The sequence below is a fragment of the Zingiber officinale genome, chromosome 2A, assembly GCF_018446385.1.
Source record: "Zingiber officinale cultivar Zhangliang chromosome 2A, Zo_v1.1, whole genome shotgun sequence".
In the NCBI taxonomy this organism is placed as follows: Eukaryota; Viridiplantae; Streptophyta; class Magnoliopsida; order Zingiberales; family Zingiberaceae; genus Zingiber; species Zingiber officinale.
In genome coordinates, this window is record NC_055988.1 from 102,861,312 (window position 1) to 102,887,714 (window position 26,403).

The window sequence follows — 26,403 nt, forward strand, 5'->3', positions numbered from 1 at the left end:
ATGTTGACTAAACAACTTTTTTCTTTTGTACTCTGATTTGAATTTAACTGTTATGATATTTTATCGATCCGTCGACTGAACACATTTGTTCCATCAACGGAACATCATTTTCTACAAAACAGTGTTAGTAACATAAACAATAATTACCCTGCAAATAAATTAATTTCACCTATTTTTTTGAAGTAAATAGAAAAAAAATATATAATCCATCCATTTCAGAAAGTAAAATGTTTTTCATGATGAAAATTTTTCTATAATTTTTATTTTCTTCCTTCCAAAGTACATGTATAAATAATTAATTATCTTCTCAATAATTAGAATTTAAAGTCCACGTATAAATAATTAATTATCTTTTTAATAACTAGATTTAAAATAACAAGGTGGTTGACTGAATCTTTTTTACATTCTCTCTTTTTGATTAATCTTTCATAATTCATCCCAAAACTTTTGCCGCTACTTTCATGGTCTGCCACCGTCGATTACAAAAATTCATAATGGATTACATATTCAGAAAGTTTATTGTTGGATTGCAAGAGATCGAGAGGGGAGGGATTGAATTTTGATGCTTTTAAAATTTTTCTTTACTTTCGTTAAAACTCGAGTGCGCAGCAGAATAAAGTAAATAGATGGATAAGAGATTGTTGGACAAAACAATATATTACCGTAGATATTGAGAAATTAGGTGAATTTAAATACACAGAATTAAATTTACTTATCTGTCAAGATAACCTGAGCAGATAATCTCAGGCTGATAGTAAGGGCTAGTTATTCTGTCAAGTACTAAAGACAACTACATAGTGGTGACTGAGTGGACTGAGAGGCCGAGCAGGTAGATCGGTCGAGGAAGAAGATCAGCTGAGCGAGTAGAGCGGCTGTTTGAGTCGAGCGAGCGGGCAGCCAAGTGTTTGATCAGTAAAGAAGCTGATCGGGTGTGGCCAGTCGGGCGAAGCAGCTAAGCGAGCATATCACCCAAATGTCTGATCGGGGCAGAGGGCCAAGTGGTTGAGCATACCGAGCGAGTGACCGACCGGACGGGCTTGCGGTTGAGCGGACAAAGAGGTCGAGCAAGCGAACGACCGAGCGAATGAGCGGTCGTGCAAAAGGCGAGCGAGTGAGTGTGGAGAACCTTGCGGCTGTGGATTTGCACCCTCCTGCGCACCCACGCGTGAGAAAGAATCTCTCTCCATGTATTTGTTCATATCATCAATGCATGTGAATTAATATAAATTAACCAATATGCCTTAAAACTCCCAATGTGAGACTAAAGTCTCATTAACAATGGAGTTTCTTCCCTCTTCCACCTCTTCTCTATTCACATATATATAGTAGAGATAAGCTTATTTTTTACTTGGTTCGGAGCTTTCGACGACTTCTACTCCAAGGTCTGTGATTGTCAATCGCTTTGTTTGGGCAATCCACTAAATGATCAAATGATATTACAATGAGTATAATATGCAAGTGAAATAAAGTATACCGATAACAAATGAATACAAGATGAAGTGTAGATTGTCAGAAGCCTCCCAGCATCGTAGTAGTCACAACTTAAAGAAACACTGAATTAGCGTAGTAGAAAATCAGAAGATGAAAGTTCTATCTGGTTCGGAGTTTGAGGGCTTCTTTTATAGAACTCGATCCGTCGACTAATAAGAGATTTCATTGACTGAACCAATCCGTTGACTGATCACTCTATCCGTGGACTGATCCTCTGTTCTTTCCTTATTTGCTATGACCTGTTCCATTCGATCGTGAAAATATCATTGTTCCGTCGATGGAACACAATCTTTCCGTCAACTGAAACTTGCTTTCCCTGTTTGCTCAAATCTGATTCGCCCAATACCTGAGATCACGTTGTTCCATCGATTGATTAAACTTTATATGTCGACTAAACAACTTTTTCCTTTTGTGCTCTGATTCGAATTTAACTGTTATGATATTTTGATCCGTCGACTGAACACATTTGTCCCATCAACGGAACGCCATTTTCTGCAAAACAGTGTTAGTAACATAAACAATAATTACCCATGCAAATTAGAGTTAGAGCATAAACATGTAGAGCAATATTAGTGCAAATATAGTATGCATGAATGAGACAATAATGACTGTCTTGATCTCAACTTAAAAATCTCCTTTGTTCTCTTCAGTTGGATTAGTATCTAAAGTTTATTTCTAATGAGACGTGACCTCACTTCACTACTTCCAATATATTATCTCAACTTGTCAAACATTTGGTCATCCAGATTTGTTTAAACTTTCTCTACTTAATGTATGATCGCCTAATCTATTAAAACTTTTCCTATGCTACTAAATTAACACAACAACAAATAATAGTAATGCAAAATAGTGCTAGTAAAATTATACTTATGTATACTAAAATCCGCTAGCTCAATCGAGCGCGCATGGTCGATCGGAAACCATTCAGTCACACATACCTGGAGTTCACTCCTCCAAGGATTTTCATTACCTAGGGTTACCTCCTACTAGGATTTTTCATTGTATGGTTTCAGTCACCAAGACTTTTACCACATAGCTTTACTCACTACGACTTTTACTCGGAGTTCACTTCTCCAAGACCTAGAGTTACCTCCCCTTAGAATTTTCCTCTTGCCAAACCTCAGGTCACCTTGACTTGTTTGGACTTGCTCACTACTTGCAATCACTCGGTAGACTACTCATCACTTACCAGTCATCTAGTTAACCTTGACTTGACTAGACTTCTCACTTGACTAGGTTAACCTTAACCCAACTCCATTAAACATATTGTCAAACATCAAAACTCTGAAGTCGATTACACCAACACCTACGACCTAAGCTTTCTATTGGTAATTTGGTACCAAAATTTCAAAGACCTTAATACGAGTCTTCACGTCTTATTTCGTGTTAGAGCTGCACATGAACTTGTTTGTCGTCATCGACCACCGTCAACCTAGGACGACGATTTTTAGGAAGCTTTGAGCCTAACTCCAGTCCTAAATTGAGAATTCAAAGGTTTTTTTTAGGGTGAACAAATTTTTGAGCTGATTTAAGTGATTTTAGTCTGATTTTGGTATCAATAATTGATATTTATTGTATCTTTGATGTAGGTACGAATTTTGTATCAATTTGAGGTATTGAACGAATTTTTAGATTTGTTTGGATATTTTTTTAAAAATTTCAACTTGTTTAATTGAACATATGTGACTTAGTATGCAACATCCCAAATTTTAAATCCTGGATTCACCCCTGACCTCAACCTTCTAAGATGATTACAATTAACAGTTTGAAACCTCTATAAAGATTCATGGTACACCGCCATTCTAAATTATTATATTAAAAAAAATTATAAATTTATGAAAAAATAAATAAAGGACTTGCACTATGCTTTACATATCTAATGGTGAGTCATAGTCATATACAAACATCACTGATGACTTCAAATATTAAAACATAAATAAACATTATTATTTAATTTATTAAAATTTTTAATTAATTTTTTCTCAATGTCTTACTAATCTTTTAATTGCACGAGTAAATACATGTTTAGCAGATGGATTAAATGAATCTTGACAAAATCTTAAAAAGTGTTTTTAGATCTAAGACTAAAAAAATGATGTTCTTAGACAAAAAAAATCTAGCTAACTATTCTCTTAATCTATTATCAAAATACATAAATAAATTGGAACCGTTACCACCACTAATTGAGGAAAATATGGATAATTGCATTTGAAAATGTTCCATTTTATATTCCGTCGGGGTGATTCATTTCAACACGTTATTTCAATAACCCATAGTCGTTGCTCGCTTAGAATTTGTAGAAGGCTTTACAATCTTATATTTTAGACCTAATTCTTCAAATGAAAAAGTGACATTGTCAAAAATTTTTTTTAATAAAAATAGATGATTGTAAAGGAGGAACATCTTGAGCCTTAGAACTAGTATCATTTGGTACTTCTTTGTGTGTTGGGTGTCGAAATTTACGCAAACTCATCATCAGTAAATTAAAGATCATGTTTCTTATTCAGATTGATTATTTTTATGACTATTTAAGATCGAGATAATGAATCTCTTCCTTCCATTATAATTATAAAATTACAATTAAAAATATCTAGAATTGAAGTTGAAAAGTATGTAGAATTGTAGTGGAAAAGTATGTAAAATTGAAATAGAATGCGATCAAAATTTCAAAATTAAAAATGAACAAAGAAGATGATATGAAAATAATAAAATGAACTCAGTATTTATAAAATTTAGAGTGTAATCGTAGATATTGATAAAAAAAATGGTCAAATAATTTGCATCATTAAAAAATATAAACAAACCTCACCTCCTTTCTCGATGATCCAAATCGTTGATTTCGATGACTATAAACCAAAAGAAAATGCCGAATCAACAGTCAACCACTAATTCAACAATTAATGGTAGGTTGATTATGGTTTAGGCCCCGTTGAACCTGGTCAACAGATAACCGGCTCATGATCTGGTTACAAGCCCAGGTCAAGTTTAATTAGGATCCGACCCCATGAGCCAGTCTAATTAGAACATCTGTGACATAATTATAAATATTTATATTTATATAACTACTATATAATTATAGCCGTTACAATATAACTACTGTAACTAGACGATTAACAACTATGAAGAGTATCTTGTATAGCACAACATTGACTAATATTAATAAAAATAAAGTATCAATTATAATTTATAACTAATATAACATAATATTAACCAACATTAATTATTATTGAATATTGATTAAAGATAACAAAAACTTATATTATGTAATTATTAATCATGAAATATTCATATTACAACAGTAGCTGTACTATAGTATTCAATAAAATTAAAATATCTATATTATAGTAATTATAAAATAATAGCTGTTATAAATATTATATGGCAGTTATGAACTTGAATTTAAGGAAAAAATATATTGATATGGAATAAATATTCTTCTCAATAAAAAAAGTATTTCTTTTGATTTCTGCCCAACCTTTTTTAAAGGATATCGTGGAAGCGTAAGTGCAATGACTGGATTTGACAAGAAGGCAGAGCTGAACAAGTTTCAAAGTTACTGGCAGCGAGTGGAAATAAAGAGGTAAACGAGAGAGAGAAGAAGAAGAAAAACATCCAATCCCAAGTCGCGATAGCGTGAAGGTCGAGAAGACAAGTCTCCCCGCACAGTATTGCCTCTTGTTTTAATTCAAACATATTTAATTACCAGGTCGTGCTGCCTAATCTTTAGGCTTCAGGCTTCATGAAAGCGAAACTAAGCCTTACAAAACATTACGTCTAACGTCCGGTCACTCATTTGGCATCCTTGGCTGCGTCGGAGACCTTGCTCAGCCTGCTTTGCACCGGCTTGTCTCCGGCGCCGGCCTTCCGACCCGCCGCCCGCCGACGGCGGGCTCCGAATAGAGCGCGGTGAGCCACCAAGGCGGAGAATTGATGACGAGCGGCGACGGCGGTGGCAGCAGCTTCGCCGTCGCCACCGCAGGCTGCCTTGCCCCCCTCGTCCTTGTCATCCATGTTATAGGAAACAGTCACACTCTCATGACACTCTTATAGTGATGCAGTGGCGAAGAAGACAAATTAAACCGAGTCATGGCCGAAAGGGGCCGTCAAGCTTTGAGCTTGCATGAGATAAAAAGTTGCAGCCGGCCATGCCTGAGAAATGGATGCTAAGGCTTGCTTGTCGATCACAAAGGTGCACAGTCGATCCAGCAATGATAAGAAGGTAAAGTTGCGATAGAGGACCTTGGATGCTTCCTCGAAGAGTTCTTTGACAAAAGTCATCTAAAGTTGGGTGAGGATAAGATGCCCCCATTGGATTGTTGATTACTATTCTGAACACCTTGTTATTATAATCGAGGGCATGCGTGCTCTCAGCAGTTGTTGTGGTTGACTATTCGGACAGCATTATTCTTTGGCCACTGGAAAAGGGAAAAACATAAATTTGATGAGCCATCAGATTTGTCAGTGCACCAGGAAGAATTATTCTTCGGTGTAAACGACACGCAAAGTGAAGCATTTCAAGTTTGCCAAAGTGGAATGCTGGCACCTGTCGTAAAAATGATTTAACGCAGGGTTCGGCTTATCGAAGCATTTCAAGTTCAGCTTCGATCAGAGAATTTACTGGGAAACTTGTAAAACAAAGGATTGACCTTAAGAAGAGAGGTCATTGTCATTTTTTTCATTTGTCATGTATTACGAGAAGATAAAGTTGTTATATGGAATTGGATAGAAGACTAGAGTTTGTAGAGATAAAAACATTAAAGTAAATATATAGACATAACAAAAAATAAAAATTTAAGAGAGAATTGAAGTTACACTAATGAAAAAAAAAAACTCCAAAAAATATATTTAAAATGATGCAAGCTCTTAACAATGTAATATGCACCCGCAAAATCCTTTATGAGTAGGTAAATTTACAAGCAATTGAGAGCCACACAGCTATGCAAGGAATGGTAAAAAATCAATAAAAAAACAAGAGTAAATGTGTTTCGGAGCAGGTAAGTTACCCATGGATGTTTAGAGTACTGACCTGCAAGTCCATGCTTTTCTCAGAATGCATGAAAAACAACTTAGAAATTTACAGATAAAATCACTCACTTCATATGTACAAGAATAAAAGTGGAATAAACATGAGCACGTAAACTAACCATGATTTAGATTCCTTTAATTTGTCATCATGTCTGAAACGGGTACAAAAGATTAATTGTATGGAGTTTTCATTATTATCCTGGTGCTGTATATCAATTCAAAATCAGTGGACAGTTAGGAACACAAAAGTATATGAACTAATAGAGGTTTATATAGGCATGCATGAGACTATCTCGATGCATCACCATGCTGAGCCACGACATATACCCTTAGCATGCTGCAGGAATGTCCATGATGTCTAGCATATCATTTCAAAATGTCATATTTTGAAATCGAGTCATATGCTTGTGTTGTAAGTACCCCCGGTAAATTTTAATATGATAAATCGAGTTAAATTATATTTTTGTCGTGTTTTGATCCTTGTGTCTAAATATGCAGAAATTTAGACACACAGGAAGTCGAGTGGAAGACGCAGTGGATGAGAATGATGGCATGGGGAGCGAGTCGACGGGCTCGGTGCATCTGAGGGACGAGAAGCAGCGGAAGAGTACGCCGGTAGAGCAAGAAGGATACGCGCGACATTTTCGAGAGATGAGAAGTCGGAGTGGAAAACTGCTCGAGAACAAGGCCAAAGTTGGATTCAGGTGAGCTCAACTCTGGATAACCGGAGAATCATCCAAGCAACCGGTTGACTTATCCAGGCGCCTGAACCATAACCAGGCGCTTGGACTACGGGCGTCCGGGCTGCCTAGGATCAGACCAGGCGCCTCGTCGAGAAGATGTTGCTGCGGATGATGTTCAGGTCCATGTTAACAACACTCTGAGTGCCCGGACCGGTCCAGGCGCTCGGATCAGTCCAGCGCCCAGACGATGATAAAGTTTTATCATCGCACCGTTGAATAGCCGTTGCGAGCAAATAAGGTGCACAGATGGGGCGCCTGGAGATGCCATGTCAACAAACGATTATTTTCGACCAGTCGGCTATAAATAGAGCCCCGACTTTCTTCATTGAACATAACACTCAACAACACTTGTATTCAAGTATCTAATCTCTGTTTTCATTTTATGTGCTATTAATCGTTGAACGGGGATTCTCCGCCTCCGAGAAATTGCTCGAAAAATGAGTTTTGATAGTGCGTTTTACTTGTCTTGGATTAGCAACCTTCAAGGTTGCAAACCAAGTAAATCCGATAACCTTATTTCATTTTATGCAATTTATTTCTATTTTTCTAACAAGTGTTTCTTATCAAAGTCAAAAGTTTTTAGAATGGTATAATTGTTATTTCAGGCAATTCACCCTCCTTTTACCGGCTGCATGGGACCAACAAATGATATTATAATCCAACCACCTCAGATGGACTAACCGCCGACTGAAGTAGTAAGATGATGGCCGATTCGAATATTCATCCATTAAAGTTCGAAGGAGAATTTGCGCTTTGGAAGCACAAAATGGAGGTATATTTTAAAATTGATTTTGATATTTTTCTAACGTTAAAAAATGGTTTTGAAGCACCCCGGAATGAAAACGGAGAACACAAAGAGGACACCTGTGGAACAAAAAGCAGCAGGCCGATTTTGTGGCCAACGGATAAATAGAATTCTATCTGCTAATCGTACTGCTACTATAACAAGTCAACCGAATCGGCACCTACAACTCCGCTAAAGACCTCTGGGAGAAATTTCTGGAGCTCCATGAAGACACCTCAGAGGCTAAGCTAGCGAGACGGGACACCTCCAGAATCAGCTAACAAACCTCTGGATGAACAAAGGAAAAAATGTGGCTCAACTCCAGACAAAGATCAAGAAACTAATCACCCAAATTAACAACCTCGGAGAGTCGGTAACGAATCGGGACTCAATCTGATATGTGCTCAACGTCTTTCCGAGAACACAAGAATGATCATCCTTAGTATATGTATACTACATCTCTAAGAACTTAGAGGTAAGTACTCTAGAAGAGTTATTCTCAACTTTCGAATTACACGAGTCTTGATGTGCAGGAGTTTCAAAAGAAACATAGTCAAGTTAGAACCTAGCCTTGCAAGACAAGAAGAACGAACATGGTTTTGACACATCACTCAACGAAGACGAAGCTGCATTTATGATAAGAAAGTTTAGTAAAATTCTTAAGTCCAACAAGTTTAACAAGTTGCAGCTAAGAAACTTCCAAAAAGCAAAGAAAAGATTCGGTGCTATAATTGTCAAGAAGATAGGTACATCAAGGATAACTTCCCAAATTTGAAGGAGAAAGACAACAACAAAAAACCAACGTGAACGAAGCACAAGAACCTAAAGGCGACATGTGATGAATCGTCGTCATCAGAGTCATATATTGAAGCCTATGCCGGACTTGTACTTATGATAAGTTACCAAGAAATCAATGATGAAGCAAGTTCATCCAAAATGAGTATCGAGAGCATCGACAAAGGATAAGCTATTGAAAAAGAAAGCAACGATAAAGGGGGAGCATCGAACAATGAAACTGACACGGTAAGTAAGGTATGTACTTTACCTCTCGATCAGTTGTATAAATTTGTCAAAATACTTTCTAAAAATTTTGTAGAATAGTAGCCAAAAATGCACAACTAGAAAAGGAGAATTTCGAATTAAAAGTTATTTTAGCAAAATCATGTCTATTAGAAAATTTTAATAGAATTGAAGGTTGAAAATGAAAAGCTAAAAGATCAGATAAAAAAATTGAAAAAGGATCATTCATGTACACATGTTCAAAATTTTCCAAGGCTTAATTAGTATTTTAAACTTTATAAGGGTGAAATTAAAAAATTTCTTAGAAAATATATACCACATAAATTTTTGATAAATCTAGTAGATAGGAACTTATTTTAGGTTACTAAATCATGCTTTTAAATCATTATGCATGTTTTAATTTTAATATGTCTTAATTTTTGCATGCTTAAAATTGTTGTATACTTAAAATTTTCAAATAAATTGTTTCGTAACCTTTCTCTTTGAAATTAATTAGATTTTATTTTTTTCCCGTGAAAAAGAAATCTGTTACTTATTAGTAAAAAAAATTTAAAATTTTTCGACCATTAAATAATTATTTATAAATTTCTTAACGAAAATCATATTTTAAAAATTAAAAATGTTTCAAGAGTTATTTTTATAAAAATTTATTTTTTATAATGAAATATTATGTTGTCTGTTAAAGCAAATTTTTTCGATATTTGTTTTTTTTTGACCATTATCTGATTTATTTTGAATTATTTATTAAAAATAATGTTCTTATATTTAAAAATTATCTAGACATTATCTTTGAAAATTTTAAATTTTCTATGGATAAGCATTAAATTTTCTATATTTAAAAAAATTATCACGATTTTTAGATATCAAATTCTATTTTTAAGTATTTAATTTCAAAAATTATTATTTTTCATTAATAAAATTCGTACTGGTCAAAATAAATATTTATTTGTAGTCAAAATTTTTATTTTGACTTTTCTATTTCTATTTCCATCAGAAAAATTTTCAGTCTTTTTCAAAATTTAAAAATATTTTTTAATTATTTTTTGACAAATTTGATCTTTAATTCTTAGAAATTTGGATATTCAAACATAATTCTTAAAAAAATTCTTATATTTGGGTATTGTTTGCTTACCCTTAGAAAATTATTTTAGATTTTTTTTCAAGATTTACCCCCTAATTTTTTGATGTGATGGGGGAAAGAAATTTAGTGGGTTAAGGGGAGTCAATTATTTGCATATTTTAGTTGTACTGAATTGCATTATTTTTTGTTTAAATTGTCAATTCACTTTTTTCAAATAAATTCTATATTTATATTATCCTAACTTAGCTTAGGGTTGATGCACATCAAAAAGGAGGAGATTGTAAGTACCCAGGATAAGTTTGATGTGATCAACCGAGTTAAGTAAAGTCATGTTGTGTTTGATCCTTGTGTCTAACCTCCTGGACAAGTCAACACTTCCGCTCGACTTCTTGTGTTCCTAAGTTCCTGCACACTTAGACACAAGACGCCTCGTCGAGGAGACATTGCTGCGGATGACGGTTGGGTCTACATCAGCAACACTTCGAGTGTCCGGAACAGTCCAGCCGCTCGAACAATGATAAAGTTTTATCATCGCACCGTTGAATATTTGTTGTGAGCAGATAGGGCGCACAGTTGTGGGCGCCCGGAGAGGATCCAAGAGCCCGGAGATGCCACATTAGTAAACAACTATTTTCGACTAGTGGGTTATAAATAGAGCCCTGGTCTTCTTTATTGAACACAACACTCAACAACACTTGTATTCGAGTCTCTAATTTCTGTTTTTGCTATTAATCATTGTACGGGGCTTCTCCGCCTCCGTGAATTTGCTTGAAGAAGGAGTTCTGATAGTGCATTTTACTTGTCTTGGATTAGCAAGCTCCTAAGTTACAAACCAAGTAAATCCAGTAACCTCGTTTCATTTTATGTAATTTATTTCTATTTTTCTAACAAGTATTTTTTAATCAAAGTTGAAAGTTTTGAGAATGATATAATTGTTATTTAAGGTAATTAACCTCTCTCTTGCCGGCCGCACGGGACCAACATGTCCTACTTGAGCCAATTAGCTATTGCACTTGTTTTCTCCGTCAACTCCGTGTCATGAAGAGAAGCTCAAAGGCCCCTGTTATTCAGGCTCAGATTCAGTAAGTAACTGAGAACGCCCTTTTCAAGCAATTGATATTCATAGCAAAGCCATATATAACTTGATACATTGATAATATTTAGTCCTAATAAATGCTTTCATTTCGATCTGAACAGAGATGCAACAACAAATATGTAAAACTAAATAAGTAAATATATAAGAAGTCCCATAGGTATCGATGATAAGGTTCGATGGGGGTGCTTCATAAGCACCAGTGAAGAACAGTGTCAAGAATGTTAAGTATTGAGCATGCGTTTTGATAAATAAGATGCAGCATATGTGGCCAGAATCAACATGAATAATAGCATATTAAGAGAAGCTAATTATGAGGTTCTAGATAATTGGAACTGGTAATGAATACTTTCAGCTTACGACTGAGGTTCCAGACAATCGGAACTGGCAACGAATACTTTCAGTCTGCTATTCAACATCTGAAATAATAAAGAACTTGTTGCACTTTGACAGTGCTAGATTAGTTAGAAGTATGAACAATACTCAATTCTTAACATGGCATGATGAACAGAACAAAACGATAATGCAACAAATGTTCTCTTGGTTGAATCGATCTATACTTTTATCAGTATCAAGCATTTGAAAATTCAAAACAAATTAGGTAAAAAAGAAGTTAATATGCGGTTTCAAACCAAAGACCTATGAATCCTGCTCATGCTCGTATGCCATGCCTATCCAATTTTGTAAGACCATCGAAGAGCTTCATTACAAGACGCAAGAACAACAAATTATCACCGAGATTAAAACTTAAAAATTATGAACTTTGATCGATATGATGGATAACAGAATCATTCGCCGTATATGATACAAAGATAGGCCACGATACCTTAGCAATCGCAGCACACTCAACAGCCGGTTCCATCCTGCTTCAGCCATAAAATTTCGCGGCGAGGCGGACTGCTGAAGGCCATTGACTATCGACAGTCGCATCGCGACCCACAAGTTCGCCTGCGACAATTTGGGGAATTTTTCATAGTCTAATCAAACTGATCGTCGATTGGGATGCATAACCCTAACTTATAAATTTTTATTTTTAATTTATGAACATCGTGTATATTGAATTAATAATTCTTACCCAATCGAATGGTCCAAACTCTTTGCGCATAAACATTTGTTAATGCATCCTCATCTTCTAAATAAAGAAATTTTAAAATGAGATATATATATTTTTAAATTTAATATAATTTAATTATAATATAATATATTTTCTATCAACAACTCTAATCAATTTCTCGAATTGATTTATCATGAGAAAACATAAGAGTATTAAAAATTTAAAATAATATATAATTTCTTCTCAATTTAATATTATTTAATTAAAATTAAATATATTTTATCCATCGATAATCGATTGATTTATCGTGAGCGACAAAATGTATAAAAAATTTAAAATAAAAATACTCAATTACATAGAACAATAAAAATGAAATTATTCTTTTTTTATATAAAAATATTAGAGATTTTAGTTTTTAAAATTGTCTGAATTCGATGGACATTTGAAAATTGGGAGGGAAAGAATGAGTATGAAAAGGGTTTAATTAAAATGAAGGGTAATAGGATAAATTGGCGTCCAAAATTGAGGTTAGTTTTGGTATTAGACTGCTTGACGGATATGTGGATGTAAGTAAATGTGATGATAAAAAATGAATATATTTGTCTTCAATGTCCCCATAAGAAGTAAATCACGAGCGACTATTAACATTTAAAATAATGACTATTATAAATGAGACATTTATCTCGACTTTACCTCATGCATTAGCTACTAAATCATCCCGAAAAGATAAAACTAAAGTAGAATAAATTTTTTATAGTGACTGAGAACATCGCTTCATAACCCTATGTCTCAGGAGTCTCAGTACCATCATATTAATAAAAACATACATAAGATATCTCAATTAATAATAATCCGATGAATCAAGAGTTCATAAAAGACTCGAATATGAGTCTTCTGTCAACGAATAACAATGTTATATCCATAATCCCTCTAAATCAATTATTCACAAAATAAACAAACGTTATTGGTATACACATGTACAAAATCATTTCTATGTTTATCCGCATATAAAAATGCAAATATATGACCAGCCACTAATAGGAGAGCGTCTCACGTTGTGGGGATTATTCTTTTGAATTGACGGTCCGGATATAATAAAGGCATTGGATGAAGGACTGAGATTCCACCGTGGTCTAACCCTTTGTATGCGGTCAGTCGTACATGATCCGGTTCGTGGCGTTTGTCAACAGGGACCCGGCCATCTGGGTACCAGTTTCCTACGGTGGACATACCGCAGTCGTCGAGAGGTAAGGTGACTAGGCGAGGAATATTTGGGAAGTGCCGGGACTCGGGAGGCAACGAGGCTGCGGGGGCGGAGCACCGTAGTCGACCTCTAACTGCTGATTGCTGTCGTTGGCTCCGAAGAAAACCCTAACAAGCTCCGATCCCCATCGACGAACTCGAAATTAAAGATGTGGGAGTGCCATAAGACCAGCATTTCAGAATCCCTTCGAATTCCCTCCCCCTTTCCCGCCGATATGGTCGGTTCCGGCGGTTCATCGTCGTCCCGCATCAGAGATGGAAGAGCGCTTCTACTGTCCTCCGGCACTCAGGAAGCAGCGAGAACTGCAGAAGCAGCAGCAGCTACTGCTGCAAAAGAAGAAGGAAGCGGCGCCGAGTACTCGATCGTCCTCGCCGGCAGCCGACGTCAGGGTCGCCGAGGACAGACTTGGCACGGATGATGCCTTATCGAAGCCTTCGGTGTCCTCATCGTCATCTCCATCCCTTTCCCCGTCTCCCACACCTACTCCTTCCCCGCCGCTACCGCAATCTCCAGCTGGGAATCTTGATCGGTTGCTTGAATCCACTACGCCGGTAGTACCCGCCCGGTATTTTTCCAAGGTCGAAAAGAACTTCCTTTTTGGTTTTTGTTGCTGCGTGAATTGCCTCTGATGAGTGTTTAATTTCTTAAACGCTCACAGGCCAGTGGAAGACGGCAGAGGAATGGAGCTAAGGTTGGATCTCAGCCTTACTTTGCTTCAGCGATCTTTGGGAGTCTCTAAAGGAGTGCAGTGCTTATGGTGCAGGAGTGCCATTGGTGTTGAACGGGAGTGAGTCCGTTGTTCAGTACTATGTACCATACCTCTCGGCTATCCAGCTGTACGAAGATACTTCTGTCACCAAATTAAGGCTGGGGTATGCTTGCTGACAATCTTGACGTTGTTTTTCATTCTCCCCGAAATTGATTAGTTGCTCTCTCAATGTTTTTTTTTCGTTAATTATTTGTGAGAAAAGATACATTTTTTGCCTCATTTCTGAACCTGCTATGAGAGAATGCTTTGACAATCTGCATTGTCAGGGTTGCGATGAGATCTTAAGTTTTAATGTGAGGATGAGTCGTCTATGAGTGCTGTTCAAGCTGGGTATGATTCCAACAGAAGAGAAGATGGGATTCTTCAAGTTCTGTTCATGATAAATATATTGAGCTTCTGAATTCTAACCACGACACCCATTGTTAAGAACCTTTAATTATGGCCAGCTGAATCATCAGGGACTTTGTTATGGTTAATGCTTCATCTCATGTCCTGTCTATTAGTTTCTTTCATATTGGACATAGATATTGTGGGTAAAATTGAAACTTAAATCTCTCTAATCCCTATCTTTTACTTTAACTCTGTTCAACCTTGGATAGACATTTTTGTTCAGAAGTTACTCCCTGCTTTTAGCTCTGTTACTTACATATATCTTCATTCATAAAATCATCCTCCAGAATAACACCTGAGCGAACTTATTTTTCCTTGCAAGCTTGTTATTTCATTCTCTAATGTAAGTCATTAACATAATCTTATCTATATAATTATGTTGTTTTGTTCAAATGGAATGGAGACACTTATTAAGGATATCTATATAACATACTAAATCAGAGGTGTAGCCTGTCTTCCCCATTTTTTGGAGCTTTTTATCATTTTAGTTAAATTACACATTGGAAACCCTCTATGTTTACTTTAAAATTCCTTATAACATTATAATTAATGCACGATCAATCCCGATTGCATTGCCCCAACCTGCATGTTCGGAGCCTGTGTATTCTTCTGCATGATATCAGATGGAAGTTGTCTTGATAGTGAATGTATTATCTGTCATTTCATATCTGCCGAGTATGGGTTATGTCTAGAAAAAATGATCTCCTTGATGAGTTTATGGAACATATATCCATCACCAGTAGAAACTTTTTACTGATTGATGTTGTCATCCCCCAACTCACCCACTCTCAATGGAGGAGTCCTGTGTATGTTGTTTCTTCTTCCCAAACCTTTCATATTCTTGGATATTAGATATCAAGTCAAACCCAGCTAAATTCTGGAAGAGATTTAGAGATCCTCAAGTTGCATGTAGCGGGTCTTATTTGCTGTCAGCAGGACACCATATTCCCTGGTGCTTTCTCTGATTCAGATTAGGCTTCAATGTTAAAGAGTCTTTTGACCCTCATGTTAAAGCATAAGTTTCCTTCTTTAACATAAGTATATGTAGATTTTTTTTCCTTTTATTTTTTTGGTAGGAAGTCTGACTAAATTTCTGGAAGCTTGCAACTTCATGATCGAGGATTATATATATATATAGATAGATATAAGATAGAACTATGGTATAAATACAAAGGATAGAATATTTTGTCATTATATGTAAACTCTTCTTTTAATTTTGCTACCATTATGTATTGGATAACATGAGTAATATGATTCATAAACTAAACTATTTTTAATAAGTAAAATCCTATGTTTTTTAAAAGAAATCTATGCATATAACTACAATTTAATTAATTAATGAGATTAACAAATATTTATGAATAATCATATTGAAGAAATATATTTAACTACTTTTTTTTAATAATAAACCATTTATATAATTATTTCAAATTAGATGATGTTCATTTTTCTTTTCTTTTTGTAGTTAATTATAGTTGTAAACTTAATATTCCTTACATAGCTTCTTGTAGCAGTATCTAATTTAATTTAATTCTTTAATTATCAAATAGAGTTTGTAATAAAAATGTATATATGTATAATTGATGAATTGAGTTCATTATCTTTTTTCTAACTTGATCCATAATAAATTGATAAATTCATGTTCTTGATTGATGAGTTGTTATCTATTTTGTTGCATTTTAACATCTGTAATTATTTTCCTTATTGATCATTTTGATGCTCAGTACAAGTTATAATATTATTTTTATAATTATTAAATCCATTTAAACACAAATATTTGTTAATTATTTTAATAAATTAATAAATGCATCTTATAATGCATTTTTATGGCCTATTCAAATTAGTGTATCATTCTTTTCCCCATTGTGCGGATCCCATAGTAGTTGACATGAATGACTAGTTGATTTTTCTCAAAATTGGTCTGCACACCCAAGAAATTTACTTGCATCAATGTGCATACTGTGTCATGCTAATGCTGTGTATTATGTTCTAGACTTTACCATCCTAATCTTAATGATGCAAAGGAGATCCAGCTAGCATAATTCTCCAATTTAAATGATTGTGAAAAATATCTCCTGCACTTCTATATTCTCTAATTGTATTGCTTCTTTCTGGAATTACATAAAATACAATAAGCTTTCATTATCTATATATTGATATTCAGTTTGTTTTATACACAATCAGGATATATATTAGTAGCCCCTGCCTTGACTTGCTACTAGCCTATTGCCTGCCTTCCGGTACACTTACATTTTTCCTTTTTTGTCAAAACAATATTGATTAAATTAGATTTTTGATGCATAATCGCAGATTATTTTGACACGATGTGTGCATACATATGGTAATTAGTTGTTTATATATGACAAAGTCTAGCTTAGAGCTTGAGACTTGTCTACTTCTAGACACTTGCCTAAGTGTCTGAACATTGCATAATACCAATTCTACTGCTGGTCATGCATTAAGTGGTGTTCTTCTCCTTATAGACGTGCCTTAGCTGCTTAAATCTTCAACTACAATTTCAGTAAATACTTACTGGGCGCCTTAAACAAGAAACATTATAATGGTATATATTTCGTGCAACTTTTATGGCAGGATCCTTCTGCCTGAAATGAGTTGAGAGAAACACCATCCACTAGGAAAAACAATTTACGTTCCCTTTACAAGTTTCCTATTCTACTGATATTTTCTTTTTTAACCTTCTGAGAATGGCTTTTTAGTTTGTGCATGTTTCCAGTATCAAATGAATGAAAACATAGTGTTTATTAGTCATCAAAGTTTAGTACTAAAGCACTACATGGCATTGTTGAGTCATAAGACAGAAAATTGTCTTTCCAAGGTTTATAATTTTGAAGCTTTTGACACTTGTTTTCAAGGCAATCGACTGAAGATAGTAATGACAATCATTACCTGGATATCAGCAGGGAGGGTAGCAGTGGCAGTGAAGAGAACCGATTGAAGGAAGGAAGTTCATCCTTGGAATCGATCAGCCAAGTTGGCCATGAAGGATTTGCAAATGAAAATGGCGAGGTTTATCCCAAACCAGCTCGTCCAGTATTTCAGTACTTTGAGAAGGATCCACCCTATGGAAGAGAGCCATTGATTGATAAGGAAAATGATGTTTATTTTACTTTACACTTCAAGCATTCATTTAAATCCAGAAATTGATATTTTTCATGTATTGCCAATATAGATATCAGTTCTTGCAAGTAAATTTCGAAACCTGAAAGCATACAACAGCTGTGATATGCTCTACCTTCTAGCTGGATGTCTGTTGCCTGGTATGGTTTATTTCAGTTTTTGCATCATTGTTCATTATCATCTTTTGTTAGATACATGCTAATGTTGTTTACTGCCTGGTATCTCCTTGACATTCATGCTTCAGGTACCCAATTTACAGAATTCCAATAGGTCCCACGTTAAAGGATTTGGATGCCTGTTTTTTGACATTCCACTTCTTGGCTACTCCTAAAAGTAAGCAATTGTAACTAAGATGCGTATCGGTTAATTTCACATCTATGAAAAATTATCAAATTGTACATTCTTACATCTGGGAATGATAGGTGAAGTGTCTCTTTAAGTTACTTAGTATTTCTGTATTTATGTTAATCTAACATCTTTAACTGGATGCTAAGCATAAGGTGTGTGGATAATGCAGTGCTTGGACTTCTGGCAATGTTTAAATCAGTATTGATATATCTATATACGAGAAATTTCATTCTGTCTTATATATATTATCTATATAAAAGATGTTTAGATACCCCTGTAAAATATATGAAAAATTCGATCATATCATCATTCTATTACACGCATCATGTTATTACTGGGTATTAGGTGATATGAAAAGGGAAAAGCAATATCATTATGGTAATTACAAATATTAGGAGGGTGACTAACTGATTGCCTTGTCAACCGGTGAATTGGTTTATTAATTCTTGCCGACTTCTTTTCTACATCATTCATCTCTTCCAAGTAGAAGATGAGAAACATAGTCGTCCAATATTAGGGCATTGTATACTTTCTATAACTACGTAGTCACAGTTTTGTTTACTCTCATAAGTTGAAAAAACTCCTCCCATCCATAGCTACTTGGCGGTCGGCTATAAACTGATCTCGTGATTTATCTCTCTTCACATTATTCGGGGATGGACTATGAGGAATATTTGGGGTGAGCGTAATCACTTTTGCTAGAATTGTTTATTCTCGTAATTTATTTTGTTCATCTCTGATAGATACGGTCAATCCACCTTCAGTGGTTCTTGGCTCTATTGGTAACATGAGTGTCGGGAACTTCAATGACCGGCCTGTGAAGTTTTGCTTGGCTGTTTTTGGTCTGGCTTCGTATAAGTTCAGAAGTTCTGTTTGGACATCTTCTAGCCTGCATGAAGGGCAGCGTGCAAGCTCGTTATTGCAAGCTGCAGATGATTGGCTTCGCCTGCAACAAGTCGATCATCCTGACTATCGCTTCTTTCTTTCACATGCCAACACATTTAGGACTTAGGAGTTGATTCTTGTACCAATTTATCATCCTTTTTAAAATTAACGTGCATCAAACTTCTATTTTGATCCTGGATTCAAACTTCCGCCGCACAGTTTTTGTTTGCAGTTTCCCCACTATCAATGTGGATGTTTTGGAATTGCACATGGAAGTCTGTAACTATGTTATAGGGGGAAATCAACTTTAGAGACGAGTTTTTTTTGTATCGTTTGCTAGTGTTTAAAAATACCAAATATTTTGTTATGTTTGCCATGTTTTTTTATAAAGGCATCAAGAATCTGTGGCCAAACACTTTTAAGTGCTCTATTGGTTTCTCTGCATATTGAAACTCTTGCCTCCTCCCTCAGCATGTTATTGTTCATTCATACCTCTGAAACCAGGTAGGTTTTGTTAAAAATTGATCCGGTTAATAACCGAACTGATTCGATTAAATCAAAATTGCACATTTTTATATCAAAATTTTCTACTAAAATTGAACAAACGAAATTGATAAAAAAAAGTGTTTAATTTAATTAAAAATCAAAATAGTTAAACTTTTAAATAGTTGAGTCCACCAATCTATTGTTAATTGATCAGTCGGGTTGATCAATTGATGTTCAACTCTTTGTTCGATTTTTTCAGTCAAATTGAACGTTTAATTTCCATCTACTAAACATTCAATTCCCGTCCAGCAGTCGAATTGATTAATGCATTGATGTCCTCGGTTCAATTTAATTGATTTTTAAATTTTAAAATTAAATTTGAACCGATTAAATCAATATATATATATTTTTAAAAAATAAATTTCAAAATTAACCGAATTGAACTATTCAATCGGTTAGGTTTAGGGTTAGGTCAGTTAATTCAATTAAACTGAAGCCTTCAATCCTGCTATGTTTATTATAATAATAAATAATTTTATAATAAATATCTAAAGTAGTTGAGAATTCACTCTCTTAACCGTTGTCACCGATATAGGGTGATCCGTCAATCTTGGCCGTCTAATTTGACATTTTTTCCGCTCCGGAGGCGGCTTGACCGTTGATTTTTGTGGGACCACGATAGACGCTCCAAGAACAAAGCTGATGCGATCGGACGGTCAGAGTTAGATAGCAAGTAGCCGTTGGCCTCTCCATGCTGCACCCGTTCTTGAACGTTGAGGTGTTAAGAATGTCAAACCCGACCGTTGCGAGCGTTCTTTTAAGAATTCTATTTTTTGTTTTGTTTTATTTTTTTCCCCATTTGTTCAAATAAATTCAAACTAATGTCTTCGTTCAACGCCCTGTGAATTGTCTCCATTGATTGTTTGTTTCTGTTTGCTCGATTCGTCGATCTCGCGTTTGCTTTTCGAGGAGATAGATGGCGGGTCGGCGAGCATCGTCGCCGGCTTCCCCGGTGACGATCACCGTGTCTTCCTCCGGCGGGAAGGAAGGAGGCGATGGACCCCTCCGCCGGAGCATCGGCTTGACCAGTCCGGTCCCGCGGCACTCCTTCTCCAAAGCTGACTCCCCGGCCGCTAGGCCGTCCAGCCGGGGCCTCTCGAGCGGCGGGGGGAGGTACTTCTCCGCGGCCGACAACAGCGACGAGAGCCACGAACGTACCTCCTCCGAGTTCGTCCGGTACACCGTCCACATCCCGCCGACGCCGGACCACCAGCCGACCCCGTCGCAGGAGGATGTCGACGAGCTCGAGCCTCGCCCGCAGCGGAGCTTCATCTCCGGCACCATCTTCACCGGCGGGTTCAATTGCGGGACCCGCGGCCACGTCATCCAGTGCTCGGCGGACAGCGTGAAGGTGGCGAAATCCTCAGGGGGGATGCTCTGCGAGATGAACGGATGCGACGGCGATGTGTTCCTTGGAGTGATGAAGCCGCTGTGCGAATGCGGGTTCCTGATCTGCAAAGACTGCTACTTGGAGTGCATCGGGGACGGCGGAGGGCTGTGCCCGGGGTGCAAGGAGCCGTACCGAACCGCGAACGACGAGGACGATTCCATGTCTGAGGACGAACGGAGACGCCTTCCTTTGACATCAATGCCGGAGTTCAATCGAATGGCCTGGAAGAGGCTGTCGATGGTGAGATCGATGAAAGCACCGCACCAACCTGGGGACTTCGATCACAACAGCTGGCTCTTCGAGACCAAGGGAACGTACGGGTATGGGAATGCAGTGTGGCACAGAGATGGCAACGCCGGCGGCGACAGAGCAGAGCACAACGGTTTCGAGGAGCCACCCGATTTCGAGGGGAAATGCAGAAGGCCATTGACAAGGAAAAAGGGCGTCTCCCAAGCAATTCTCAGCCCATACAGGTAATCAACACGATGATTTACTTTAAAAAAAAACGACTTTTTCGATTCTATAGAATGAGATCCGAACCAATCCTGCTTGATCTTCAGGTTGCTCGTAGTCATTCGCCTTCTTGCACTTGGTCTTTTCCTCGCATGGAGGATTCGGCATCCTAACCATGATGCTCTATGGCTATGGGGAATGTCTGTAGCTTGCGAGGTCTGGTTTGCATTCTCTTGGCTTTTAGACCAGCTTCAAAAGCTTTGTCCAGTAAACAGAGCCACAGATCTCTCCGTCCTGAAAGAACGCTTCGAGTCCCCGAGCATTCGAAACCCCAAAGGCCGATCTGATCTTCCAGGGGTCGATGTATTTGTCTCCACAGCTGATTCAGAAAAAGAACCACCTTTAGTCACTGCAAACACAATCCTCTCCATACTCGCAGTCGACTACCCTGTTGAGAAACTTGCTTGTTACCTATCAGATGATGGAGGCTCACTTCTGACATTCGAAGCTCTTGCTGAAACTGCTACCTTTGCAAGAATTTGGGTTCCCTTCTGCAGGAAGCATACCGTAGAGCCGAGGAATCCGGAGGCCTACTTCAGTCAGAAGCGCGACTTTCTAAAGAACAAAGTCCGTCGAGACTTTGTTCGAGAGAGGAGGAAGGTTAAGAGGGAATATGATGAGTTTAAAGTAAGAATAAATTCTCTGCCTGAATCCATCAGGAGGCGATCTGATGCATACAATGCGCACGAAGAACTACGAGCTAAGAAGAAACAAATGGAGATCAAAGACGACAGCATTTCGGAACCCACGGAGTTTATTAAAGCAACTTGGATGTCTGATGGATCACACTGGCCTGGGACATGGTTTTCAGCTGCACCTGATCATTCTAGAGCTGATCATGCTAGTATCGTTCAGGTAATTATCGATCAATCGCCTCGTGCTTGTTCTTTGCATCGATAGAGTAGTTGTTTCATTATATCTTACCATTCATAGGTGATGCTTGTTCCTCCAAATCCTGAACCGGTAATAGGCAATGTGGAACAAGAAAGTAATCTTATCAACACCGCCGACGTCGACATCAGACTTCCAATGCTCGTCTATGTTTCGCGCGAGAAGAGACCGGGATACGATCACAACAAGAAGGCCGGCGCAATGAATTCTCTGGTCAGAACAAGTGCTATAATGTCCAATGGCCCCTTCATTCTGAATCTGGATTGCGATCACTACATCCACAATTCCTTGGCTCTGAGAGAAGGGATGTGTTTCATGCTCGATCGAGGCGGTGACAGGATATGCTATGTTCAATTTCCTCAGAGGTTTGATGGAATCGATCCCAGTGACCGATACGCTAATAACAATTTGGTGTTCTTTGATGTCACTATGAGGGCCATGGATGGATTGCAAGGTCCCATGTATGTTGGAACTGGCTGCATTTTTCGAAGAACTGCTCTTTATGGGTTTAGCCCTCCTCGTGCCACCGAACACCACGGTTGGTTTGGAAGGAAGAAGACTAAGCTTTTCCTGAGGAAACCTACAATGGGGAAGAAGCATGATCGCGACAAAAAGGACGATGAGAACGACGACGAATTAGATGTAGAATCAGCACTGCTGCCGAAGAGGTTTGGTAGTTCAGCCACTTTAGTAGCATCCATTCCCATAGCTGAATACCAGGGAAGGCTGCTTCAAGACATGCCCGGAGTTCGACAAGGCAGGCCTGCTGGTTCCCTGGCAGTCCCTCGAGAACCCCTTGATGCAGCAACAGTCGCGGAAACGATCAGTGTTATATCTTGCTTCTTCGAGGATCAAACCGAATGGGGCCAACGAGTGGGTTGGATATATGGCTCTGTCACTGAGGATGTCGTGACAGGTTACAGAATGCACAACAGGGGGTGGAGGTCAATTTACTGTGTCACCAAGAGGGATGCATTCAGAGGGACAGCTCCGATCAATCTAACCGATAGGCTGCACCAAGTCCTCCGGTGGGCGACTGGTTCGGTCGAGATATTCTTCTCCCAGAACAATGCAATCTTTGCCAGCAGGAGGATGAAGTTCTTGCAGAGAGTAGCCTATTTCAACTGTGGAATCTACCCGTTCACCTCCATCTTTCTCATGGTCTACTGCATTCTCCCGGCAATCTCTCTATTCACCGGCCAGTTTATCGTTCAATCCCTCAGCATTACATTTCTGATGCTACTCCTCGCCATTACCGGTACTCTTTGCCTGCTCGCATTGTTGGAGATCAAGTGGTCCGGGATCACATTGCATGAGTGGTGGAGGAATGAGCAGTTCTGGTTAATTGGAGGAACGAGTGCTCACCCTGCTGCTGTCCTCCAAGGCTTGCTGAAGGTCATTGCCGGTGTGGACATTTCATTCACTTTGACATCGAAACCTGCGGCCGACGACGATGCGGATGCCTTTGCTGAGCTCTACGTCGTGAAGTGGAGCTTCTTGATGGTGCCTCCGATCACAATTATGATGATGAACACGATAGCGATAGCCGTGGGGACTGCGAGGACAATGTACTGTCAATTTCCGCAGTGGAGCAAGCTTCTGGGAGGTGTGTTCTTCAGCTTCTGGGTCCTTTGCCATCTGTATCCGTTCGCAAAAGGCCTGATGGGGCGGAGGGGGAAGGTGCCGACGATTGTATTTATATGGGCTGGTCTAATCTCGAGTATCATCTCCTTGCTTTGGGTGTACATAAGCCCCCCAGCTGGAGGGAGGAGGGACTACATGAGTTTCCAGTTTCCTTGAGTGGAAGGAGAAGTACCATCGTCGAACTTAAGATTTTTGCCTTTAGTAGAAGCGTCAAAATTCCACAAGCACATATGAAATACCTGAAGTGTTGTTTTTTTTATGTACTCGTTATTAGTGTTTGATCAATATCAATATCAAAATTCCACTAAGACATAAACTTGAATAATTTGTTCAACTTGTATAATCCAATCATGATGTGCTGGATTTAATCTCTATAAGCTTACAGATTTGTCATAAGAACTAAACCTGTGATCTAACTTATGTTTATTCTGGATTTAGGTTATTGATGTGGGATTACAGAATTGGTTAATACGATCAGTTTTTATTAATGGGCTGATAACGGATGCTTTCATATAGATAGGGCATGGTGTTGGGTTTTTCGGGCCGCGAAAACCGCGTTTTCGCGTCGCGGAAACCCCGAATCATCCTAGCCATTGGATCTCGTGCGAAGAAAACTTTCCGAAAACACGAGTACGAGTTTTAAACTACAATCTACAGTAGATCTACAAAGGAAAAACATTTTACCTTCGAAGCGTGCCCTCGCAAATCCCGCTCGTCCAATGGTACGCCGGATCTCGAAGTTGTCAACGTAGACAACTCTTTAGTGATATCCACATGAACAAGGTGTGTTCTCTAACACACAAGGATGGAGAAGAGAGCACCCAAGTGTGCTAGCACTTTCTAGGGCTCTCGGGTAGGATTTAAAAAGGGGAGAAAGGAGAGAGAAAAGGGATCTCACATAATCCACTAGGTACCCTCCTTTGTGACCTTCACTTCACCCTTTTTCATGGAACACAACTCACACACCTTCTCATTTTCTTGAAACCCACGGCAACAGCAAGAGAAAGGAGGAAGAGAGCTAGGAGGAAGGAGAAGCATTCAACACCACTTGAATGACACAAAATGAAACCTCTTACACCATTAGTGTGGCCGGCCACACACATGTAACCTCCCCATTTAATGTGGCCGGCCACATTAAATGGAATGGGAGGTGTAACCTCCATGAGGTGGCACATCTCATGAGGTGGAGATGATGTGGCTGCCATGTAGGATGAGTCATCCTCCATGAAGTGGCAATTCATCAAGTCAAACTTGATGTTTCAACTTCCCATTTTGGTCAAGTCAAAATTGACCAAATCTCTTCCATGTTGAGTTGAATTCATTCTTTGATTCAAGCCAATTTCAATCTAATGAATCTCAATTCGGAAATGGAGACGAAGGCTCAGATCGACTTCAAGGTTCTCAACACAATCCAGTGCAGATTAACCAAGGAGGAGCTAAACTATGTCAGCCCACATAAAAACATGAAGGAGCTGTGGGACAAACTCATAGAACTATACGAGGGCACCAACGACGCAAAGATAACAAAAAGAGATATATTTTTAAATAAACTATTTAACATAAAAAAATGCAAGAAGGGGAGTCTGTTAGTCAATTACATGCAAGGATAAAAAACATCTTCAACAGACTTTACACAATCGACCATCAAATGGAGAACCGAGACTTGATAAGATATGCTTTAAACGCGTTTCCTAGAAATGCACTGTGGGCATCCATCGTAGATGCCTACAAAATTTCAAGGAACCTATCTAAATTAAAATTAGATGAATTTTTTTATGAAGTTGAACTCCATGAACAGACTAACTCAAAGCAGGTCGAGAAATGTATTATACTTTTTACAGGTCCCTTGAAAGAAGCTAAACACAAGAACAAGCCAGAATCTAAATCCGACTCAGAAGACGAAGAATAGCAACTTGTGAACATGGTCAGAAAAATGTTCACAAGAAGGACCTACAAAAGGTAATTAAGTCAAATGACATGAAGGCGATAATCACATGCTAGGAGTGTAACAAGAAAGGACACTACAAGCACAAGTATCCAAAGATGAAGGACGACAAACCCAAAACAACTAGAAAGAAGAAGGCACTCAAGGTGACGTGGGACGAATCATCTTTGGAAGAATCGGATGTCGAAGATCAGAAGCATCACAACTACCTCGCATTGATGGCAACAGAGCTGGAATTAGAAAGCGAGTCGAAGCAAGACGACGAGTCTGAAGACGAATCAAGCCACGAGGCCGCAATCATTTTCGAAGGTCCGAACGAGGTATCTTCTAACTTAGCCTCCAAAGTTTTTTTTTTTAAAATTGCATGTTTAAATAATACATTAATCAAA

The 26,403-nt window shown here is 37.9% G+C and overlaps 1 protein-coding gene, 1 long non-coding RNA gene and 1 pseudogene across 2 annotated transcripts; 2 read left to right on the forward strand and 1 right to left on the reverse strand.

Annotated features, from left to right (window-relative positions):
- Nucleotides 1-4,983: 4,983 nt before the first annotated feature.
- Nucleotides 4,984-12,224, reverse strand: LOC122041786. The gene is made up of 2 exons (XR_006129078.1): nt 12,064-12,224; nt 4,984-5,906 (listed from the first exon to the last, which is right to left on the reverse strand). It is a non-coding gene; the product is annotated as an uncharacterized LOC122041786 (long non-coding RNA).
- Nucleotides 12,225-13,470: 1,246 nt separating this feature from the next.
- Nucleotides 13,471-19,437, forward strand: LOC122041787 (annotated as a pseudogene).
- Nucleotides 19,438-20,433: 996 nt separating this feature from the next.
- Nucleotides 20,434-24,465, forward strand: LOC122041788 (cellulose synthase-like protein D5). Its single transcript, XM_042601588.1, has 3 exons — nt 20,434-21,494; nt 21,582-22,389; nt 22,468-24,465. The coding sequence occupies exons 1-3, from the start codon at nt 20,548-20,550 to the stop codon at nt 24,223-24,225; spliced, it is 3,513 nt and encodes a 1,170-aa protein (XP_042457522.1). The 5' UTR covers nt 20,434-20,547; the 3' UTR covers nt 24,226-24,465.
- Nucleotides 24,466-26,403: the final 1,938 nt, after the last annotated feature.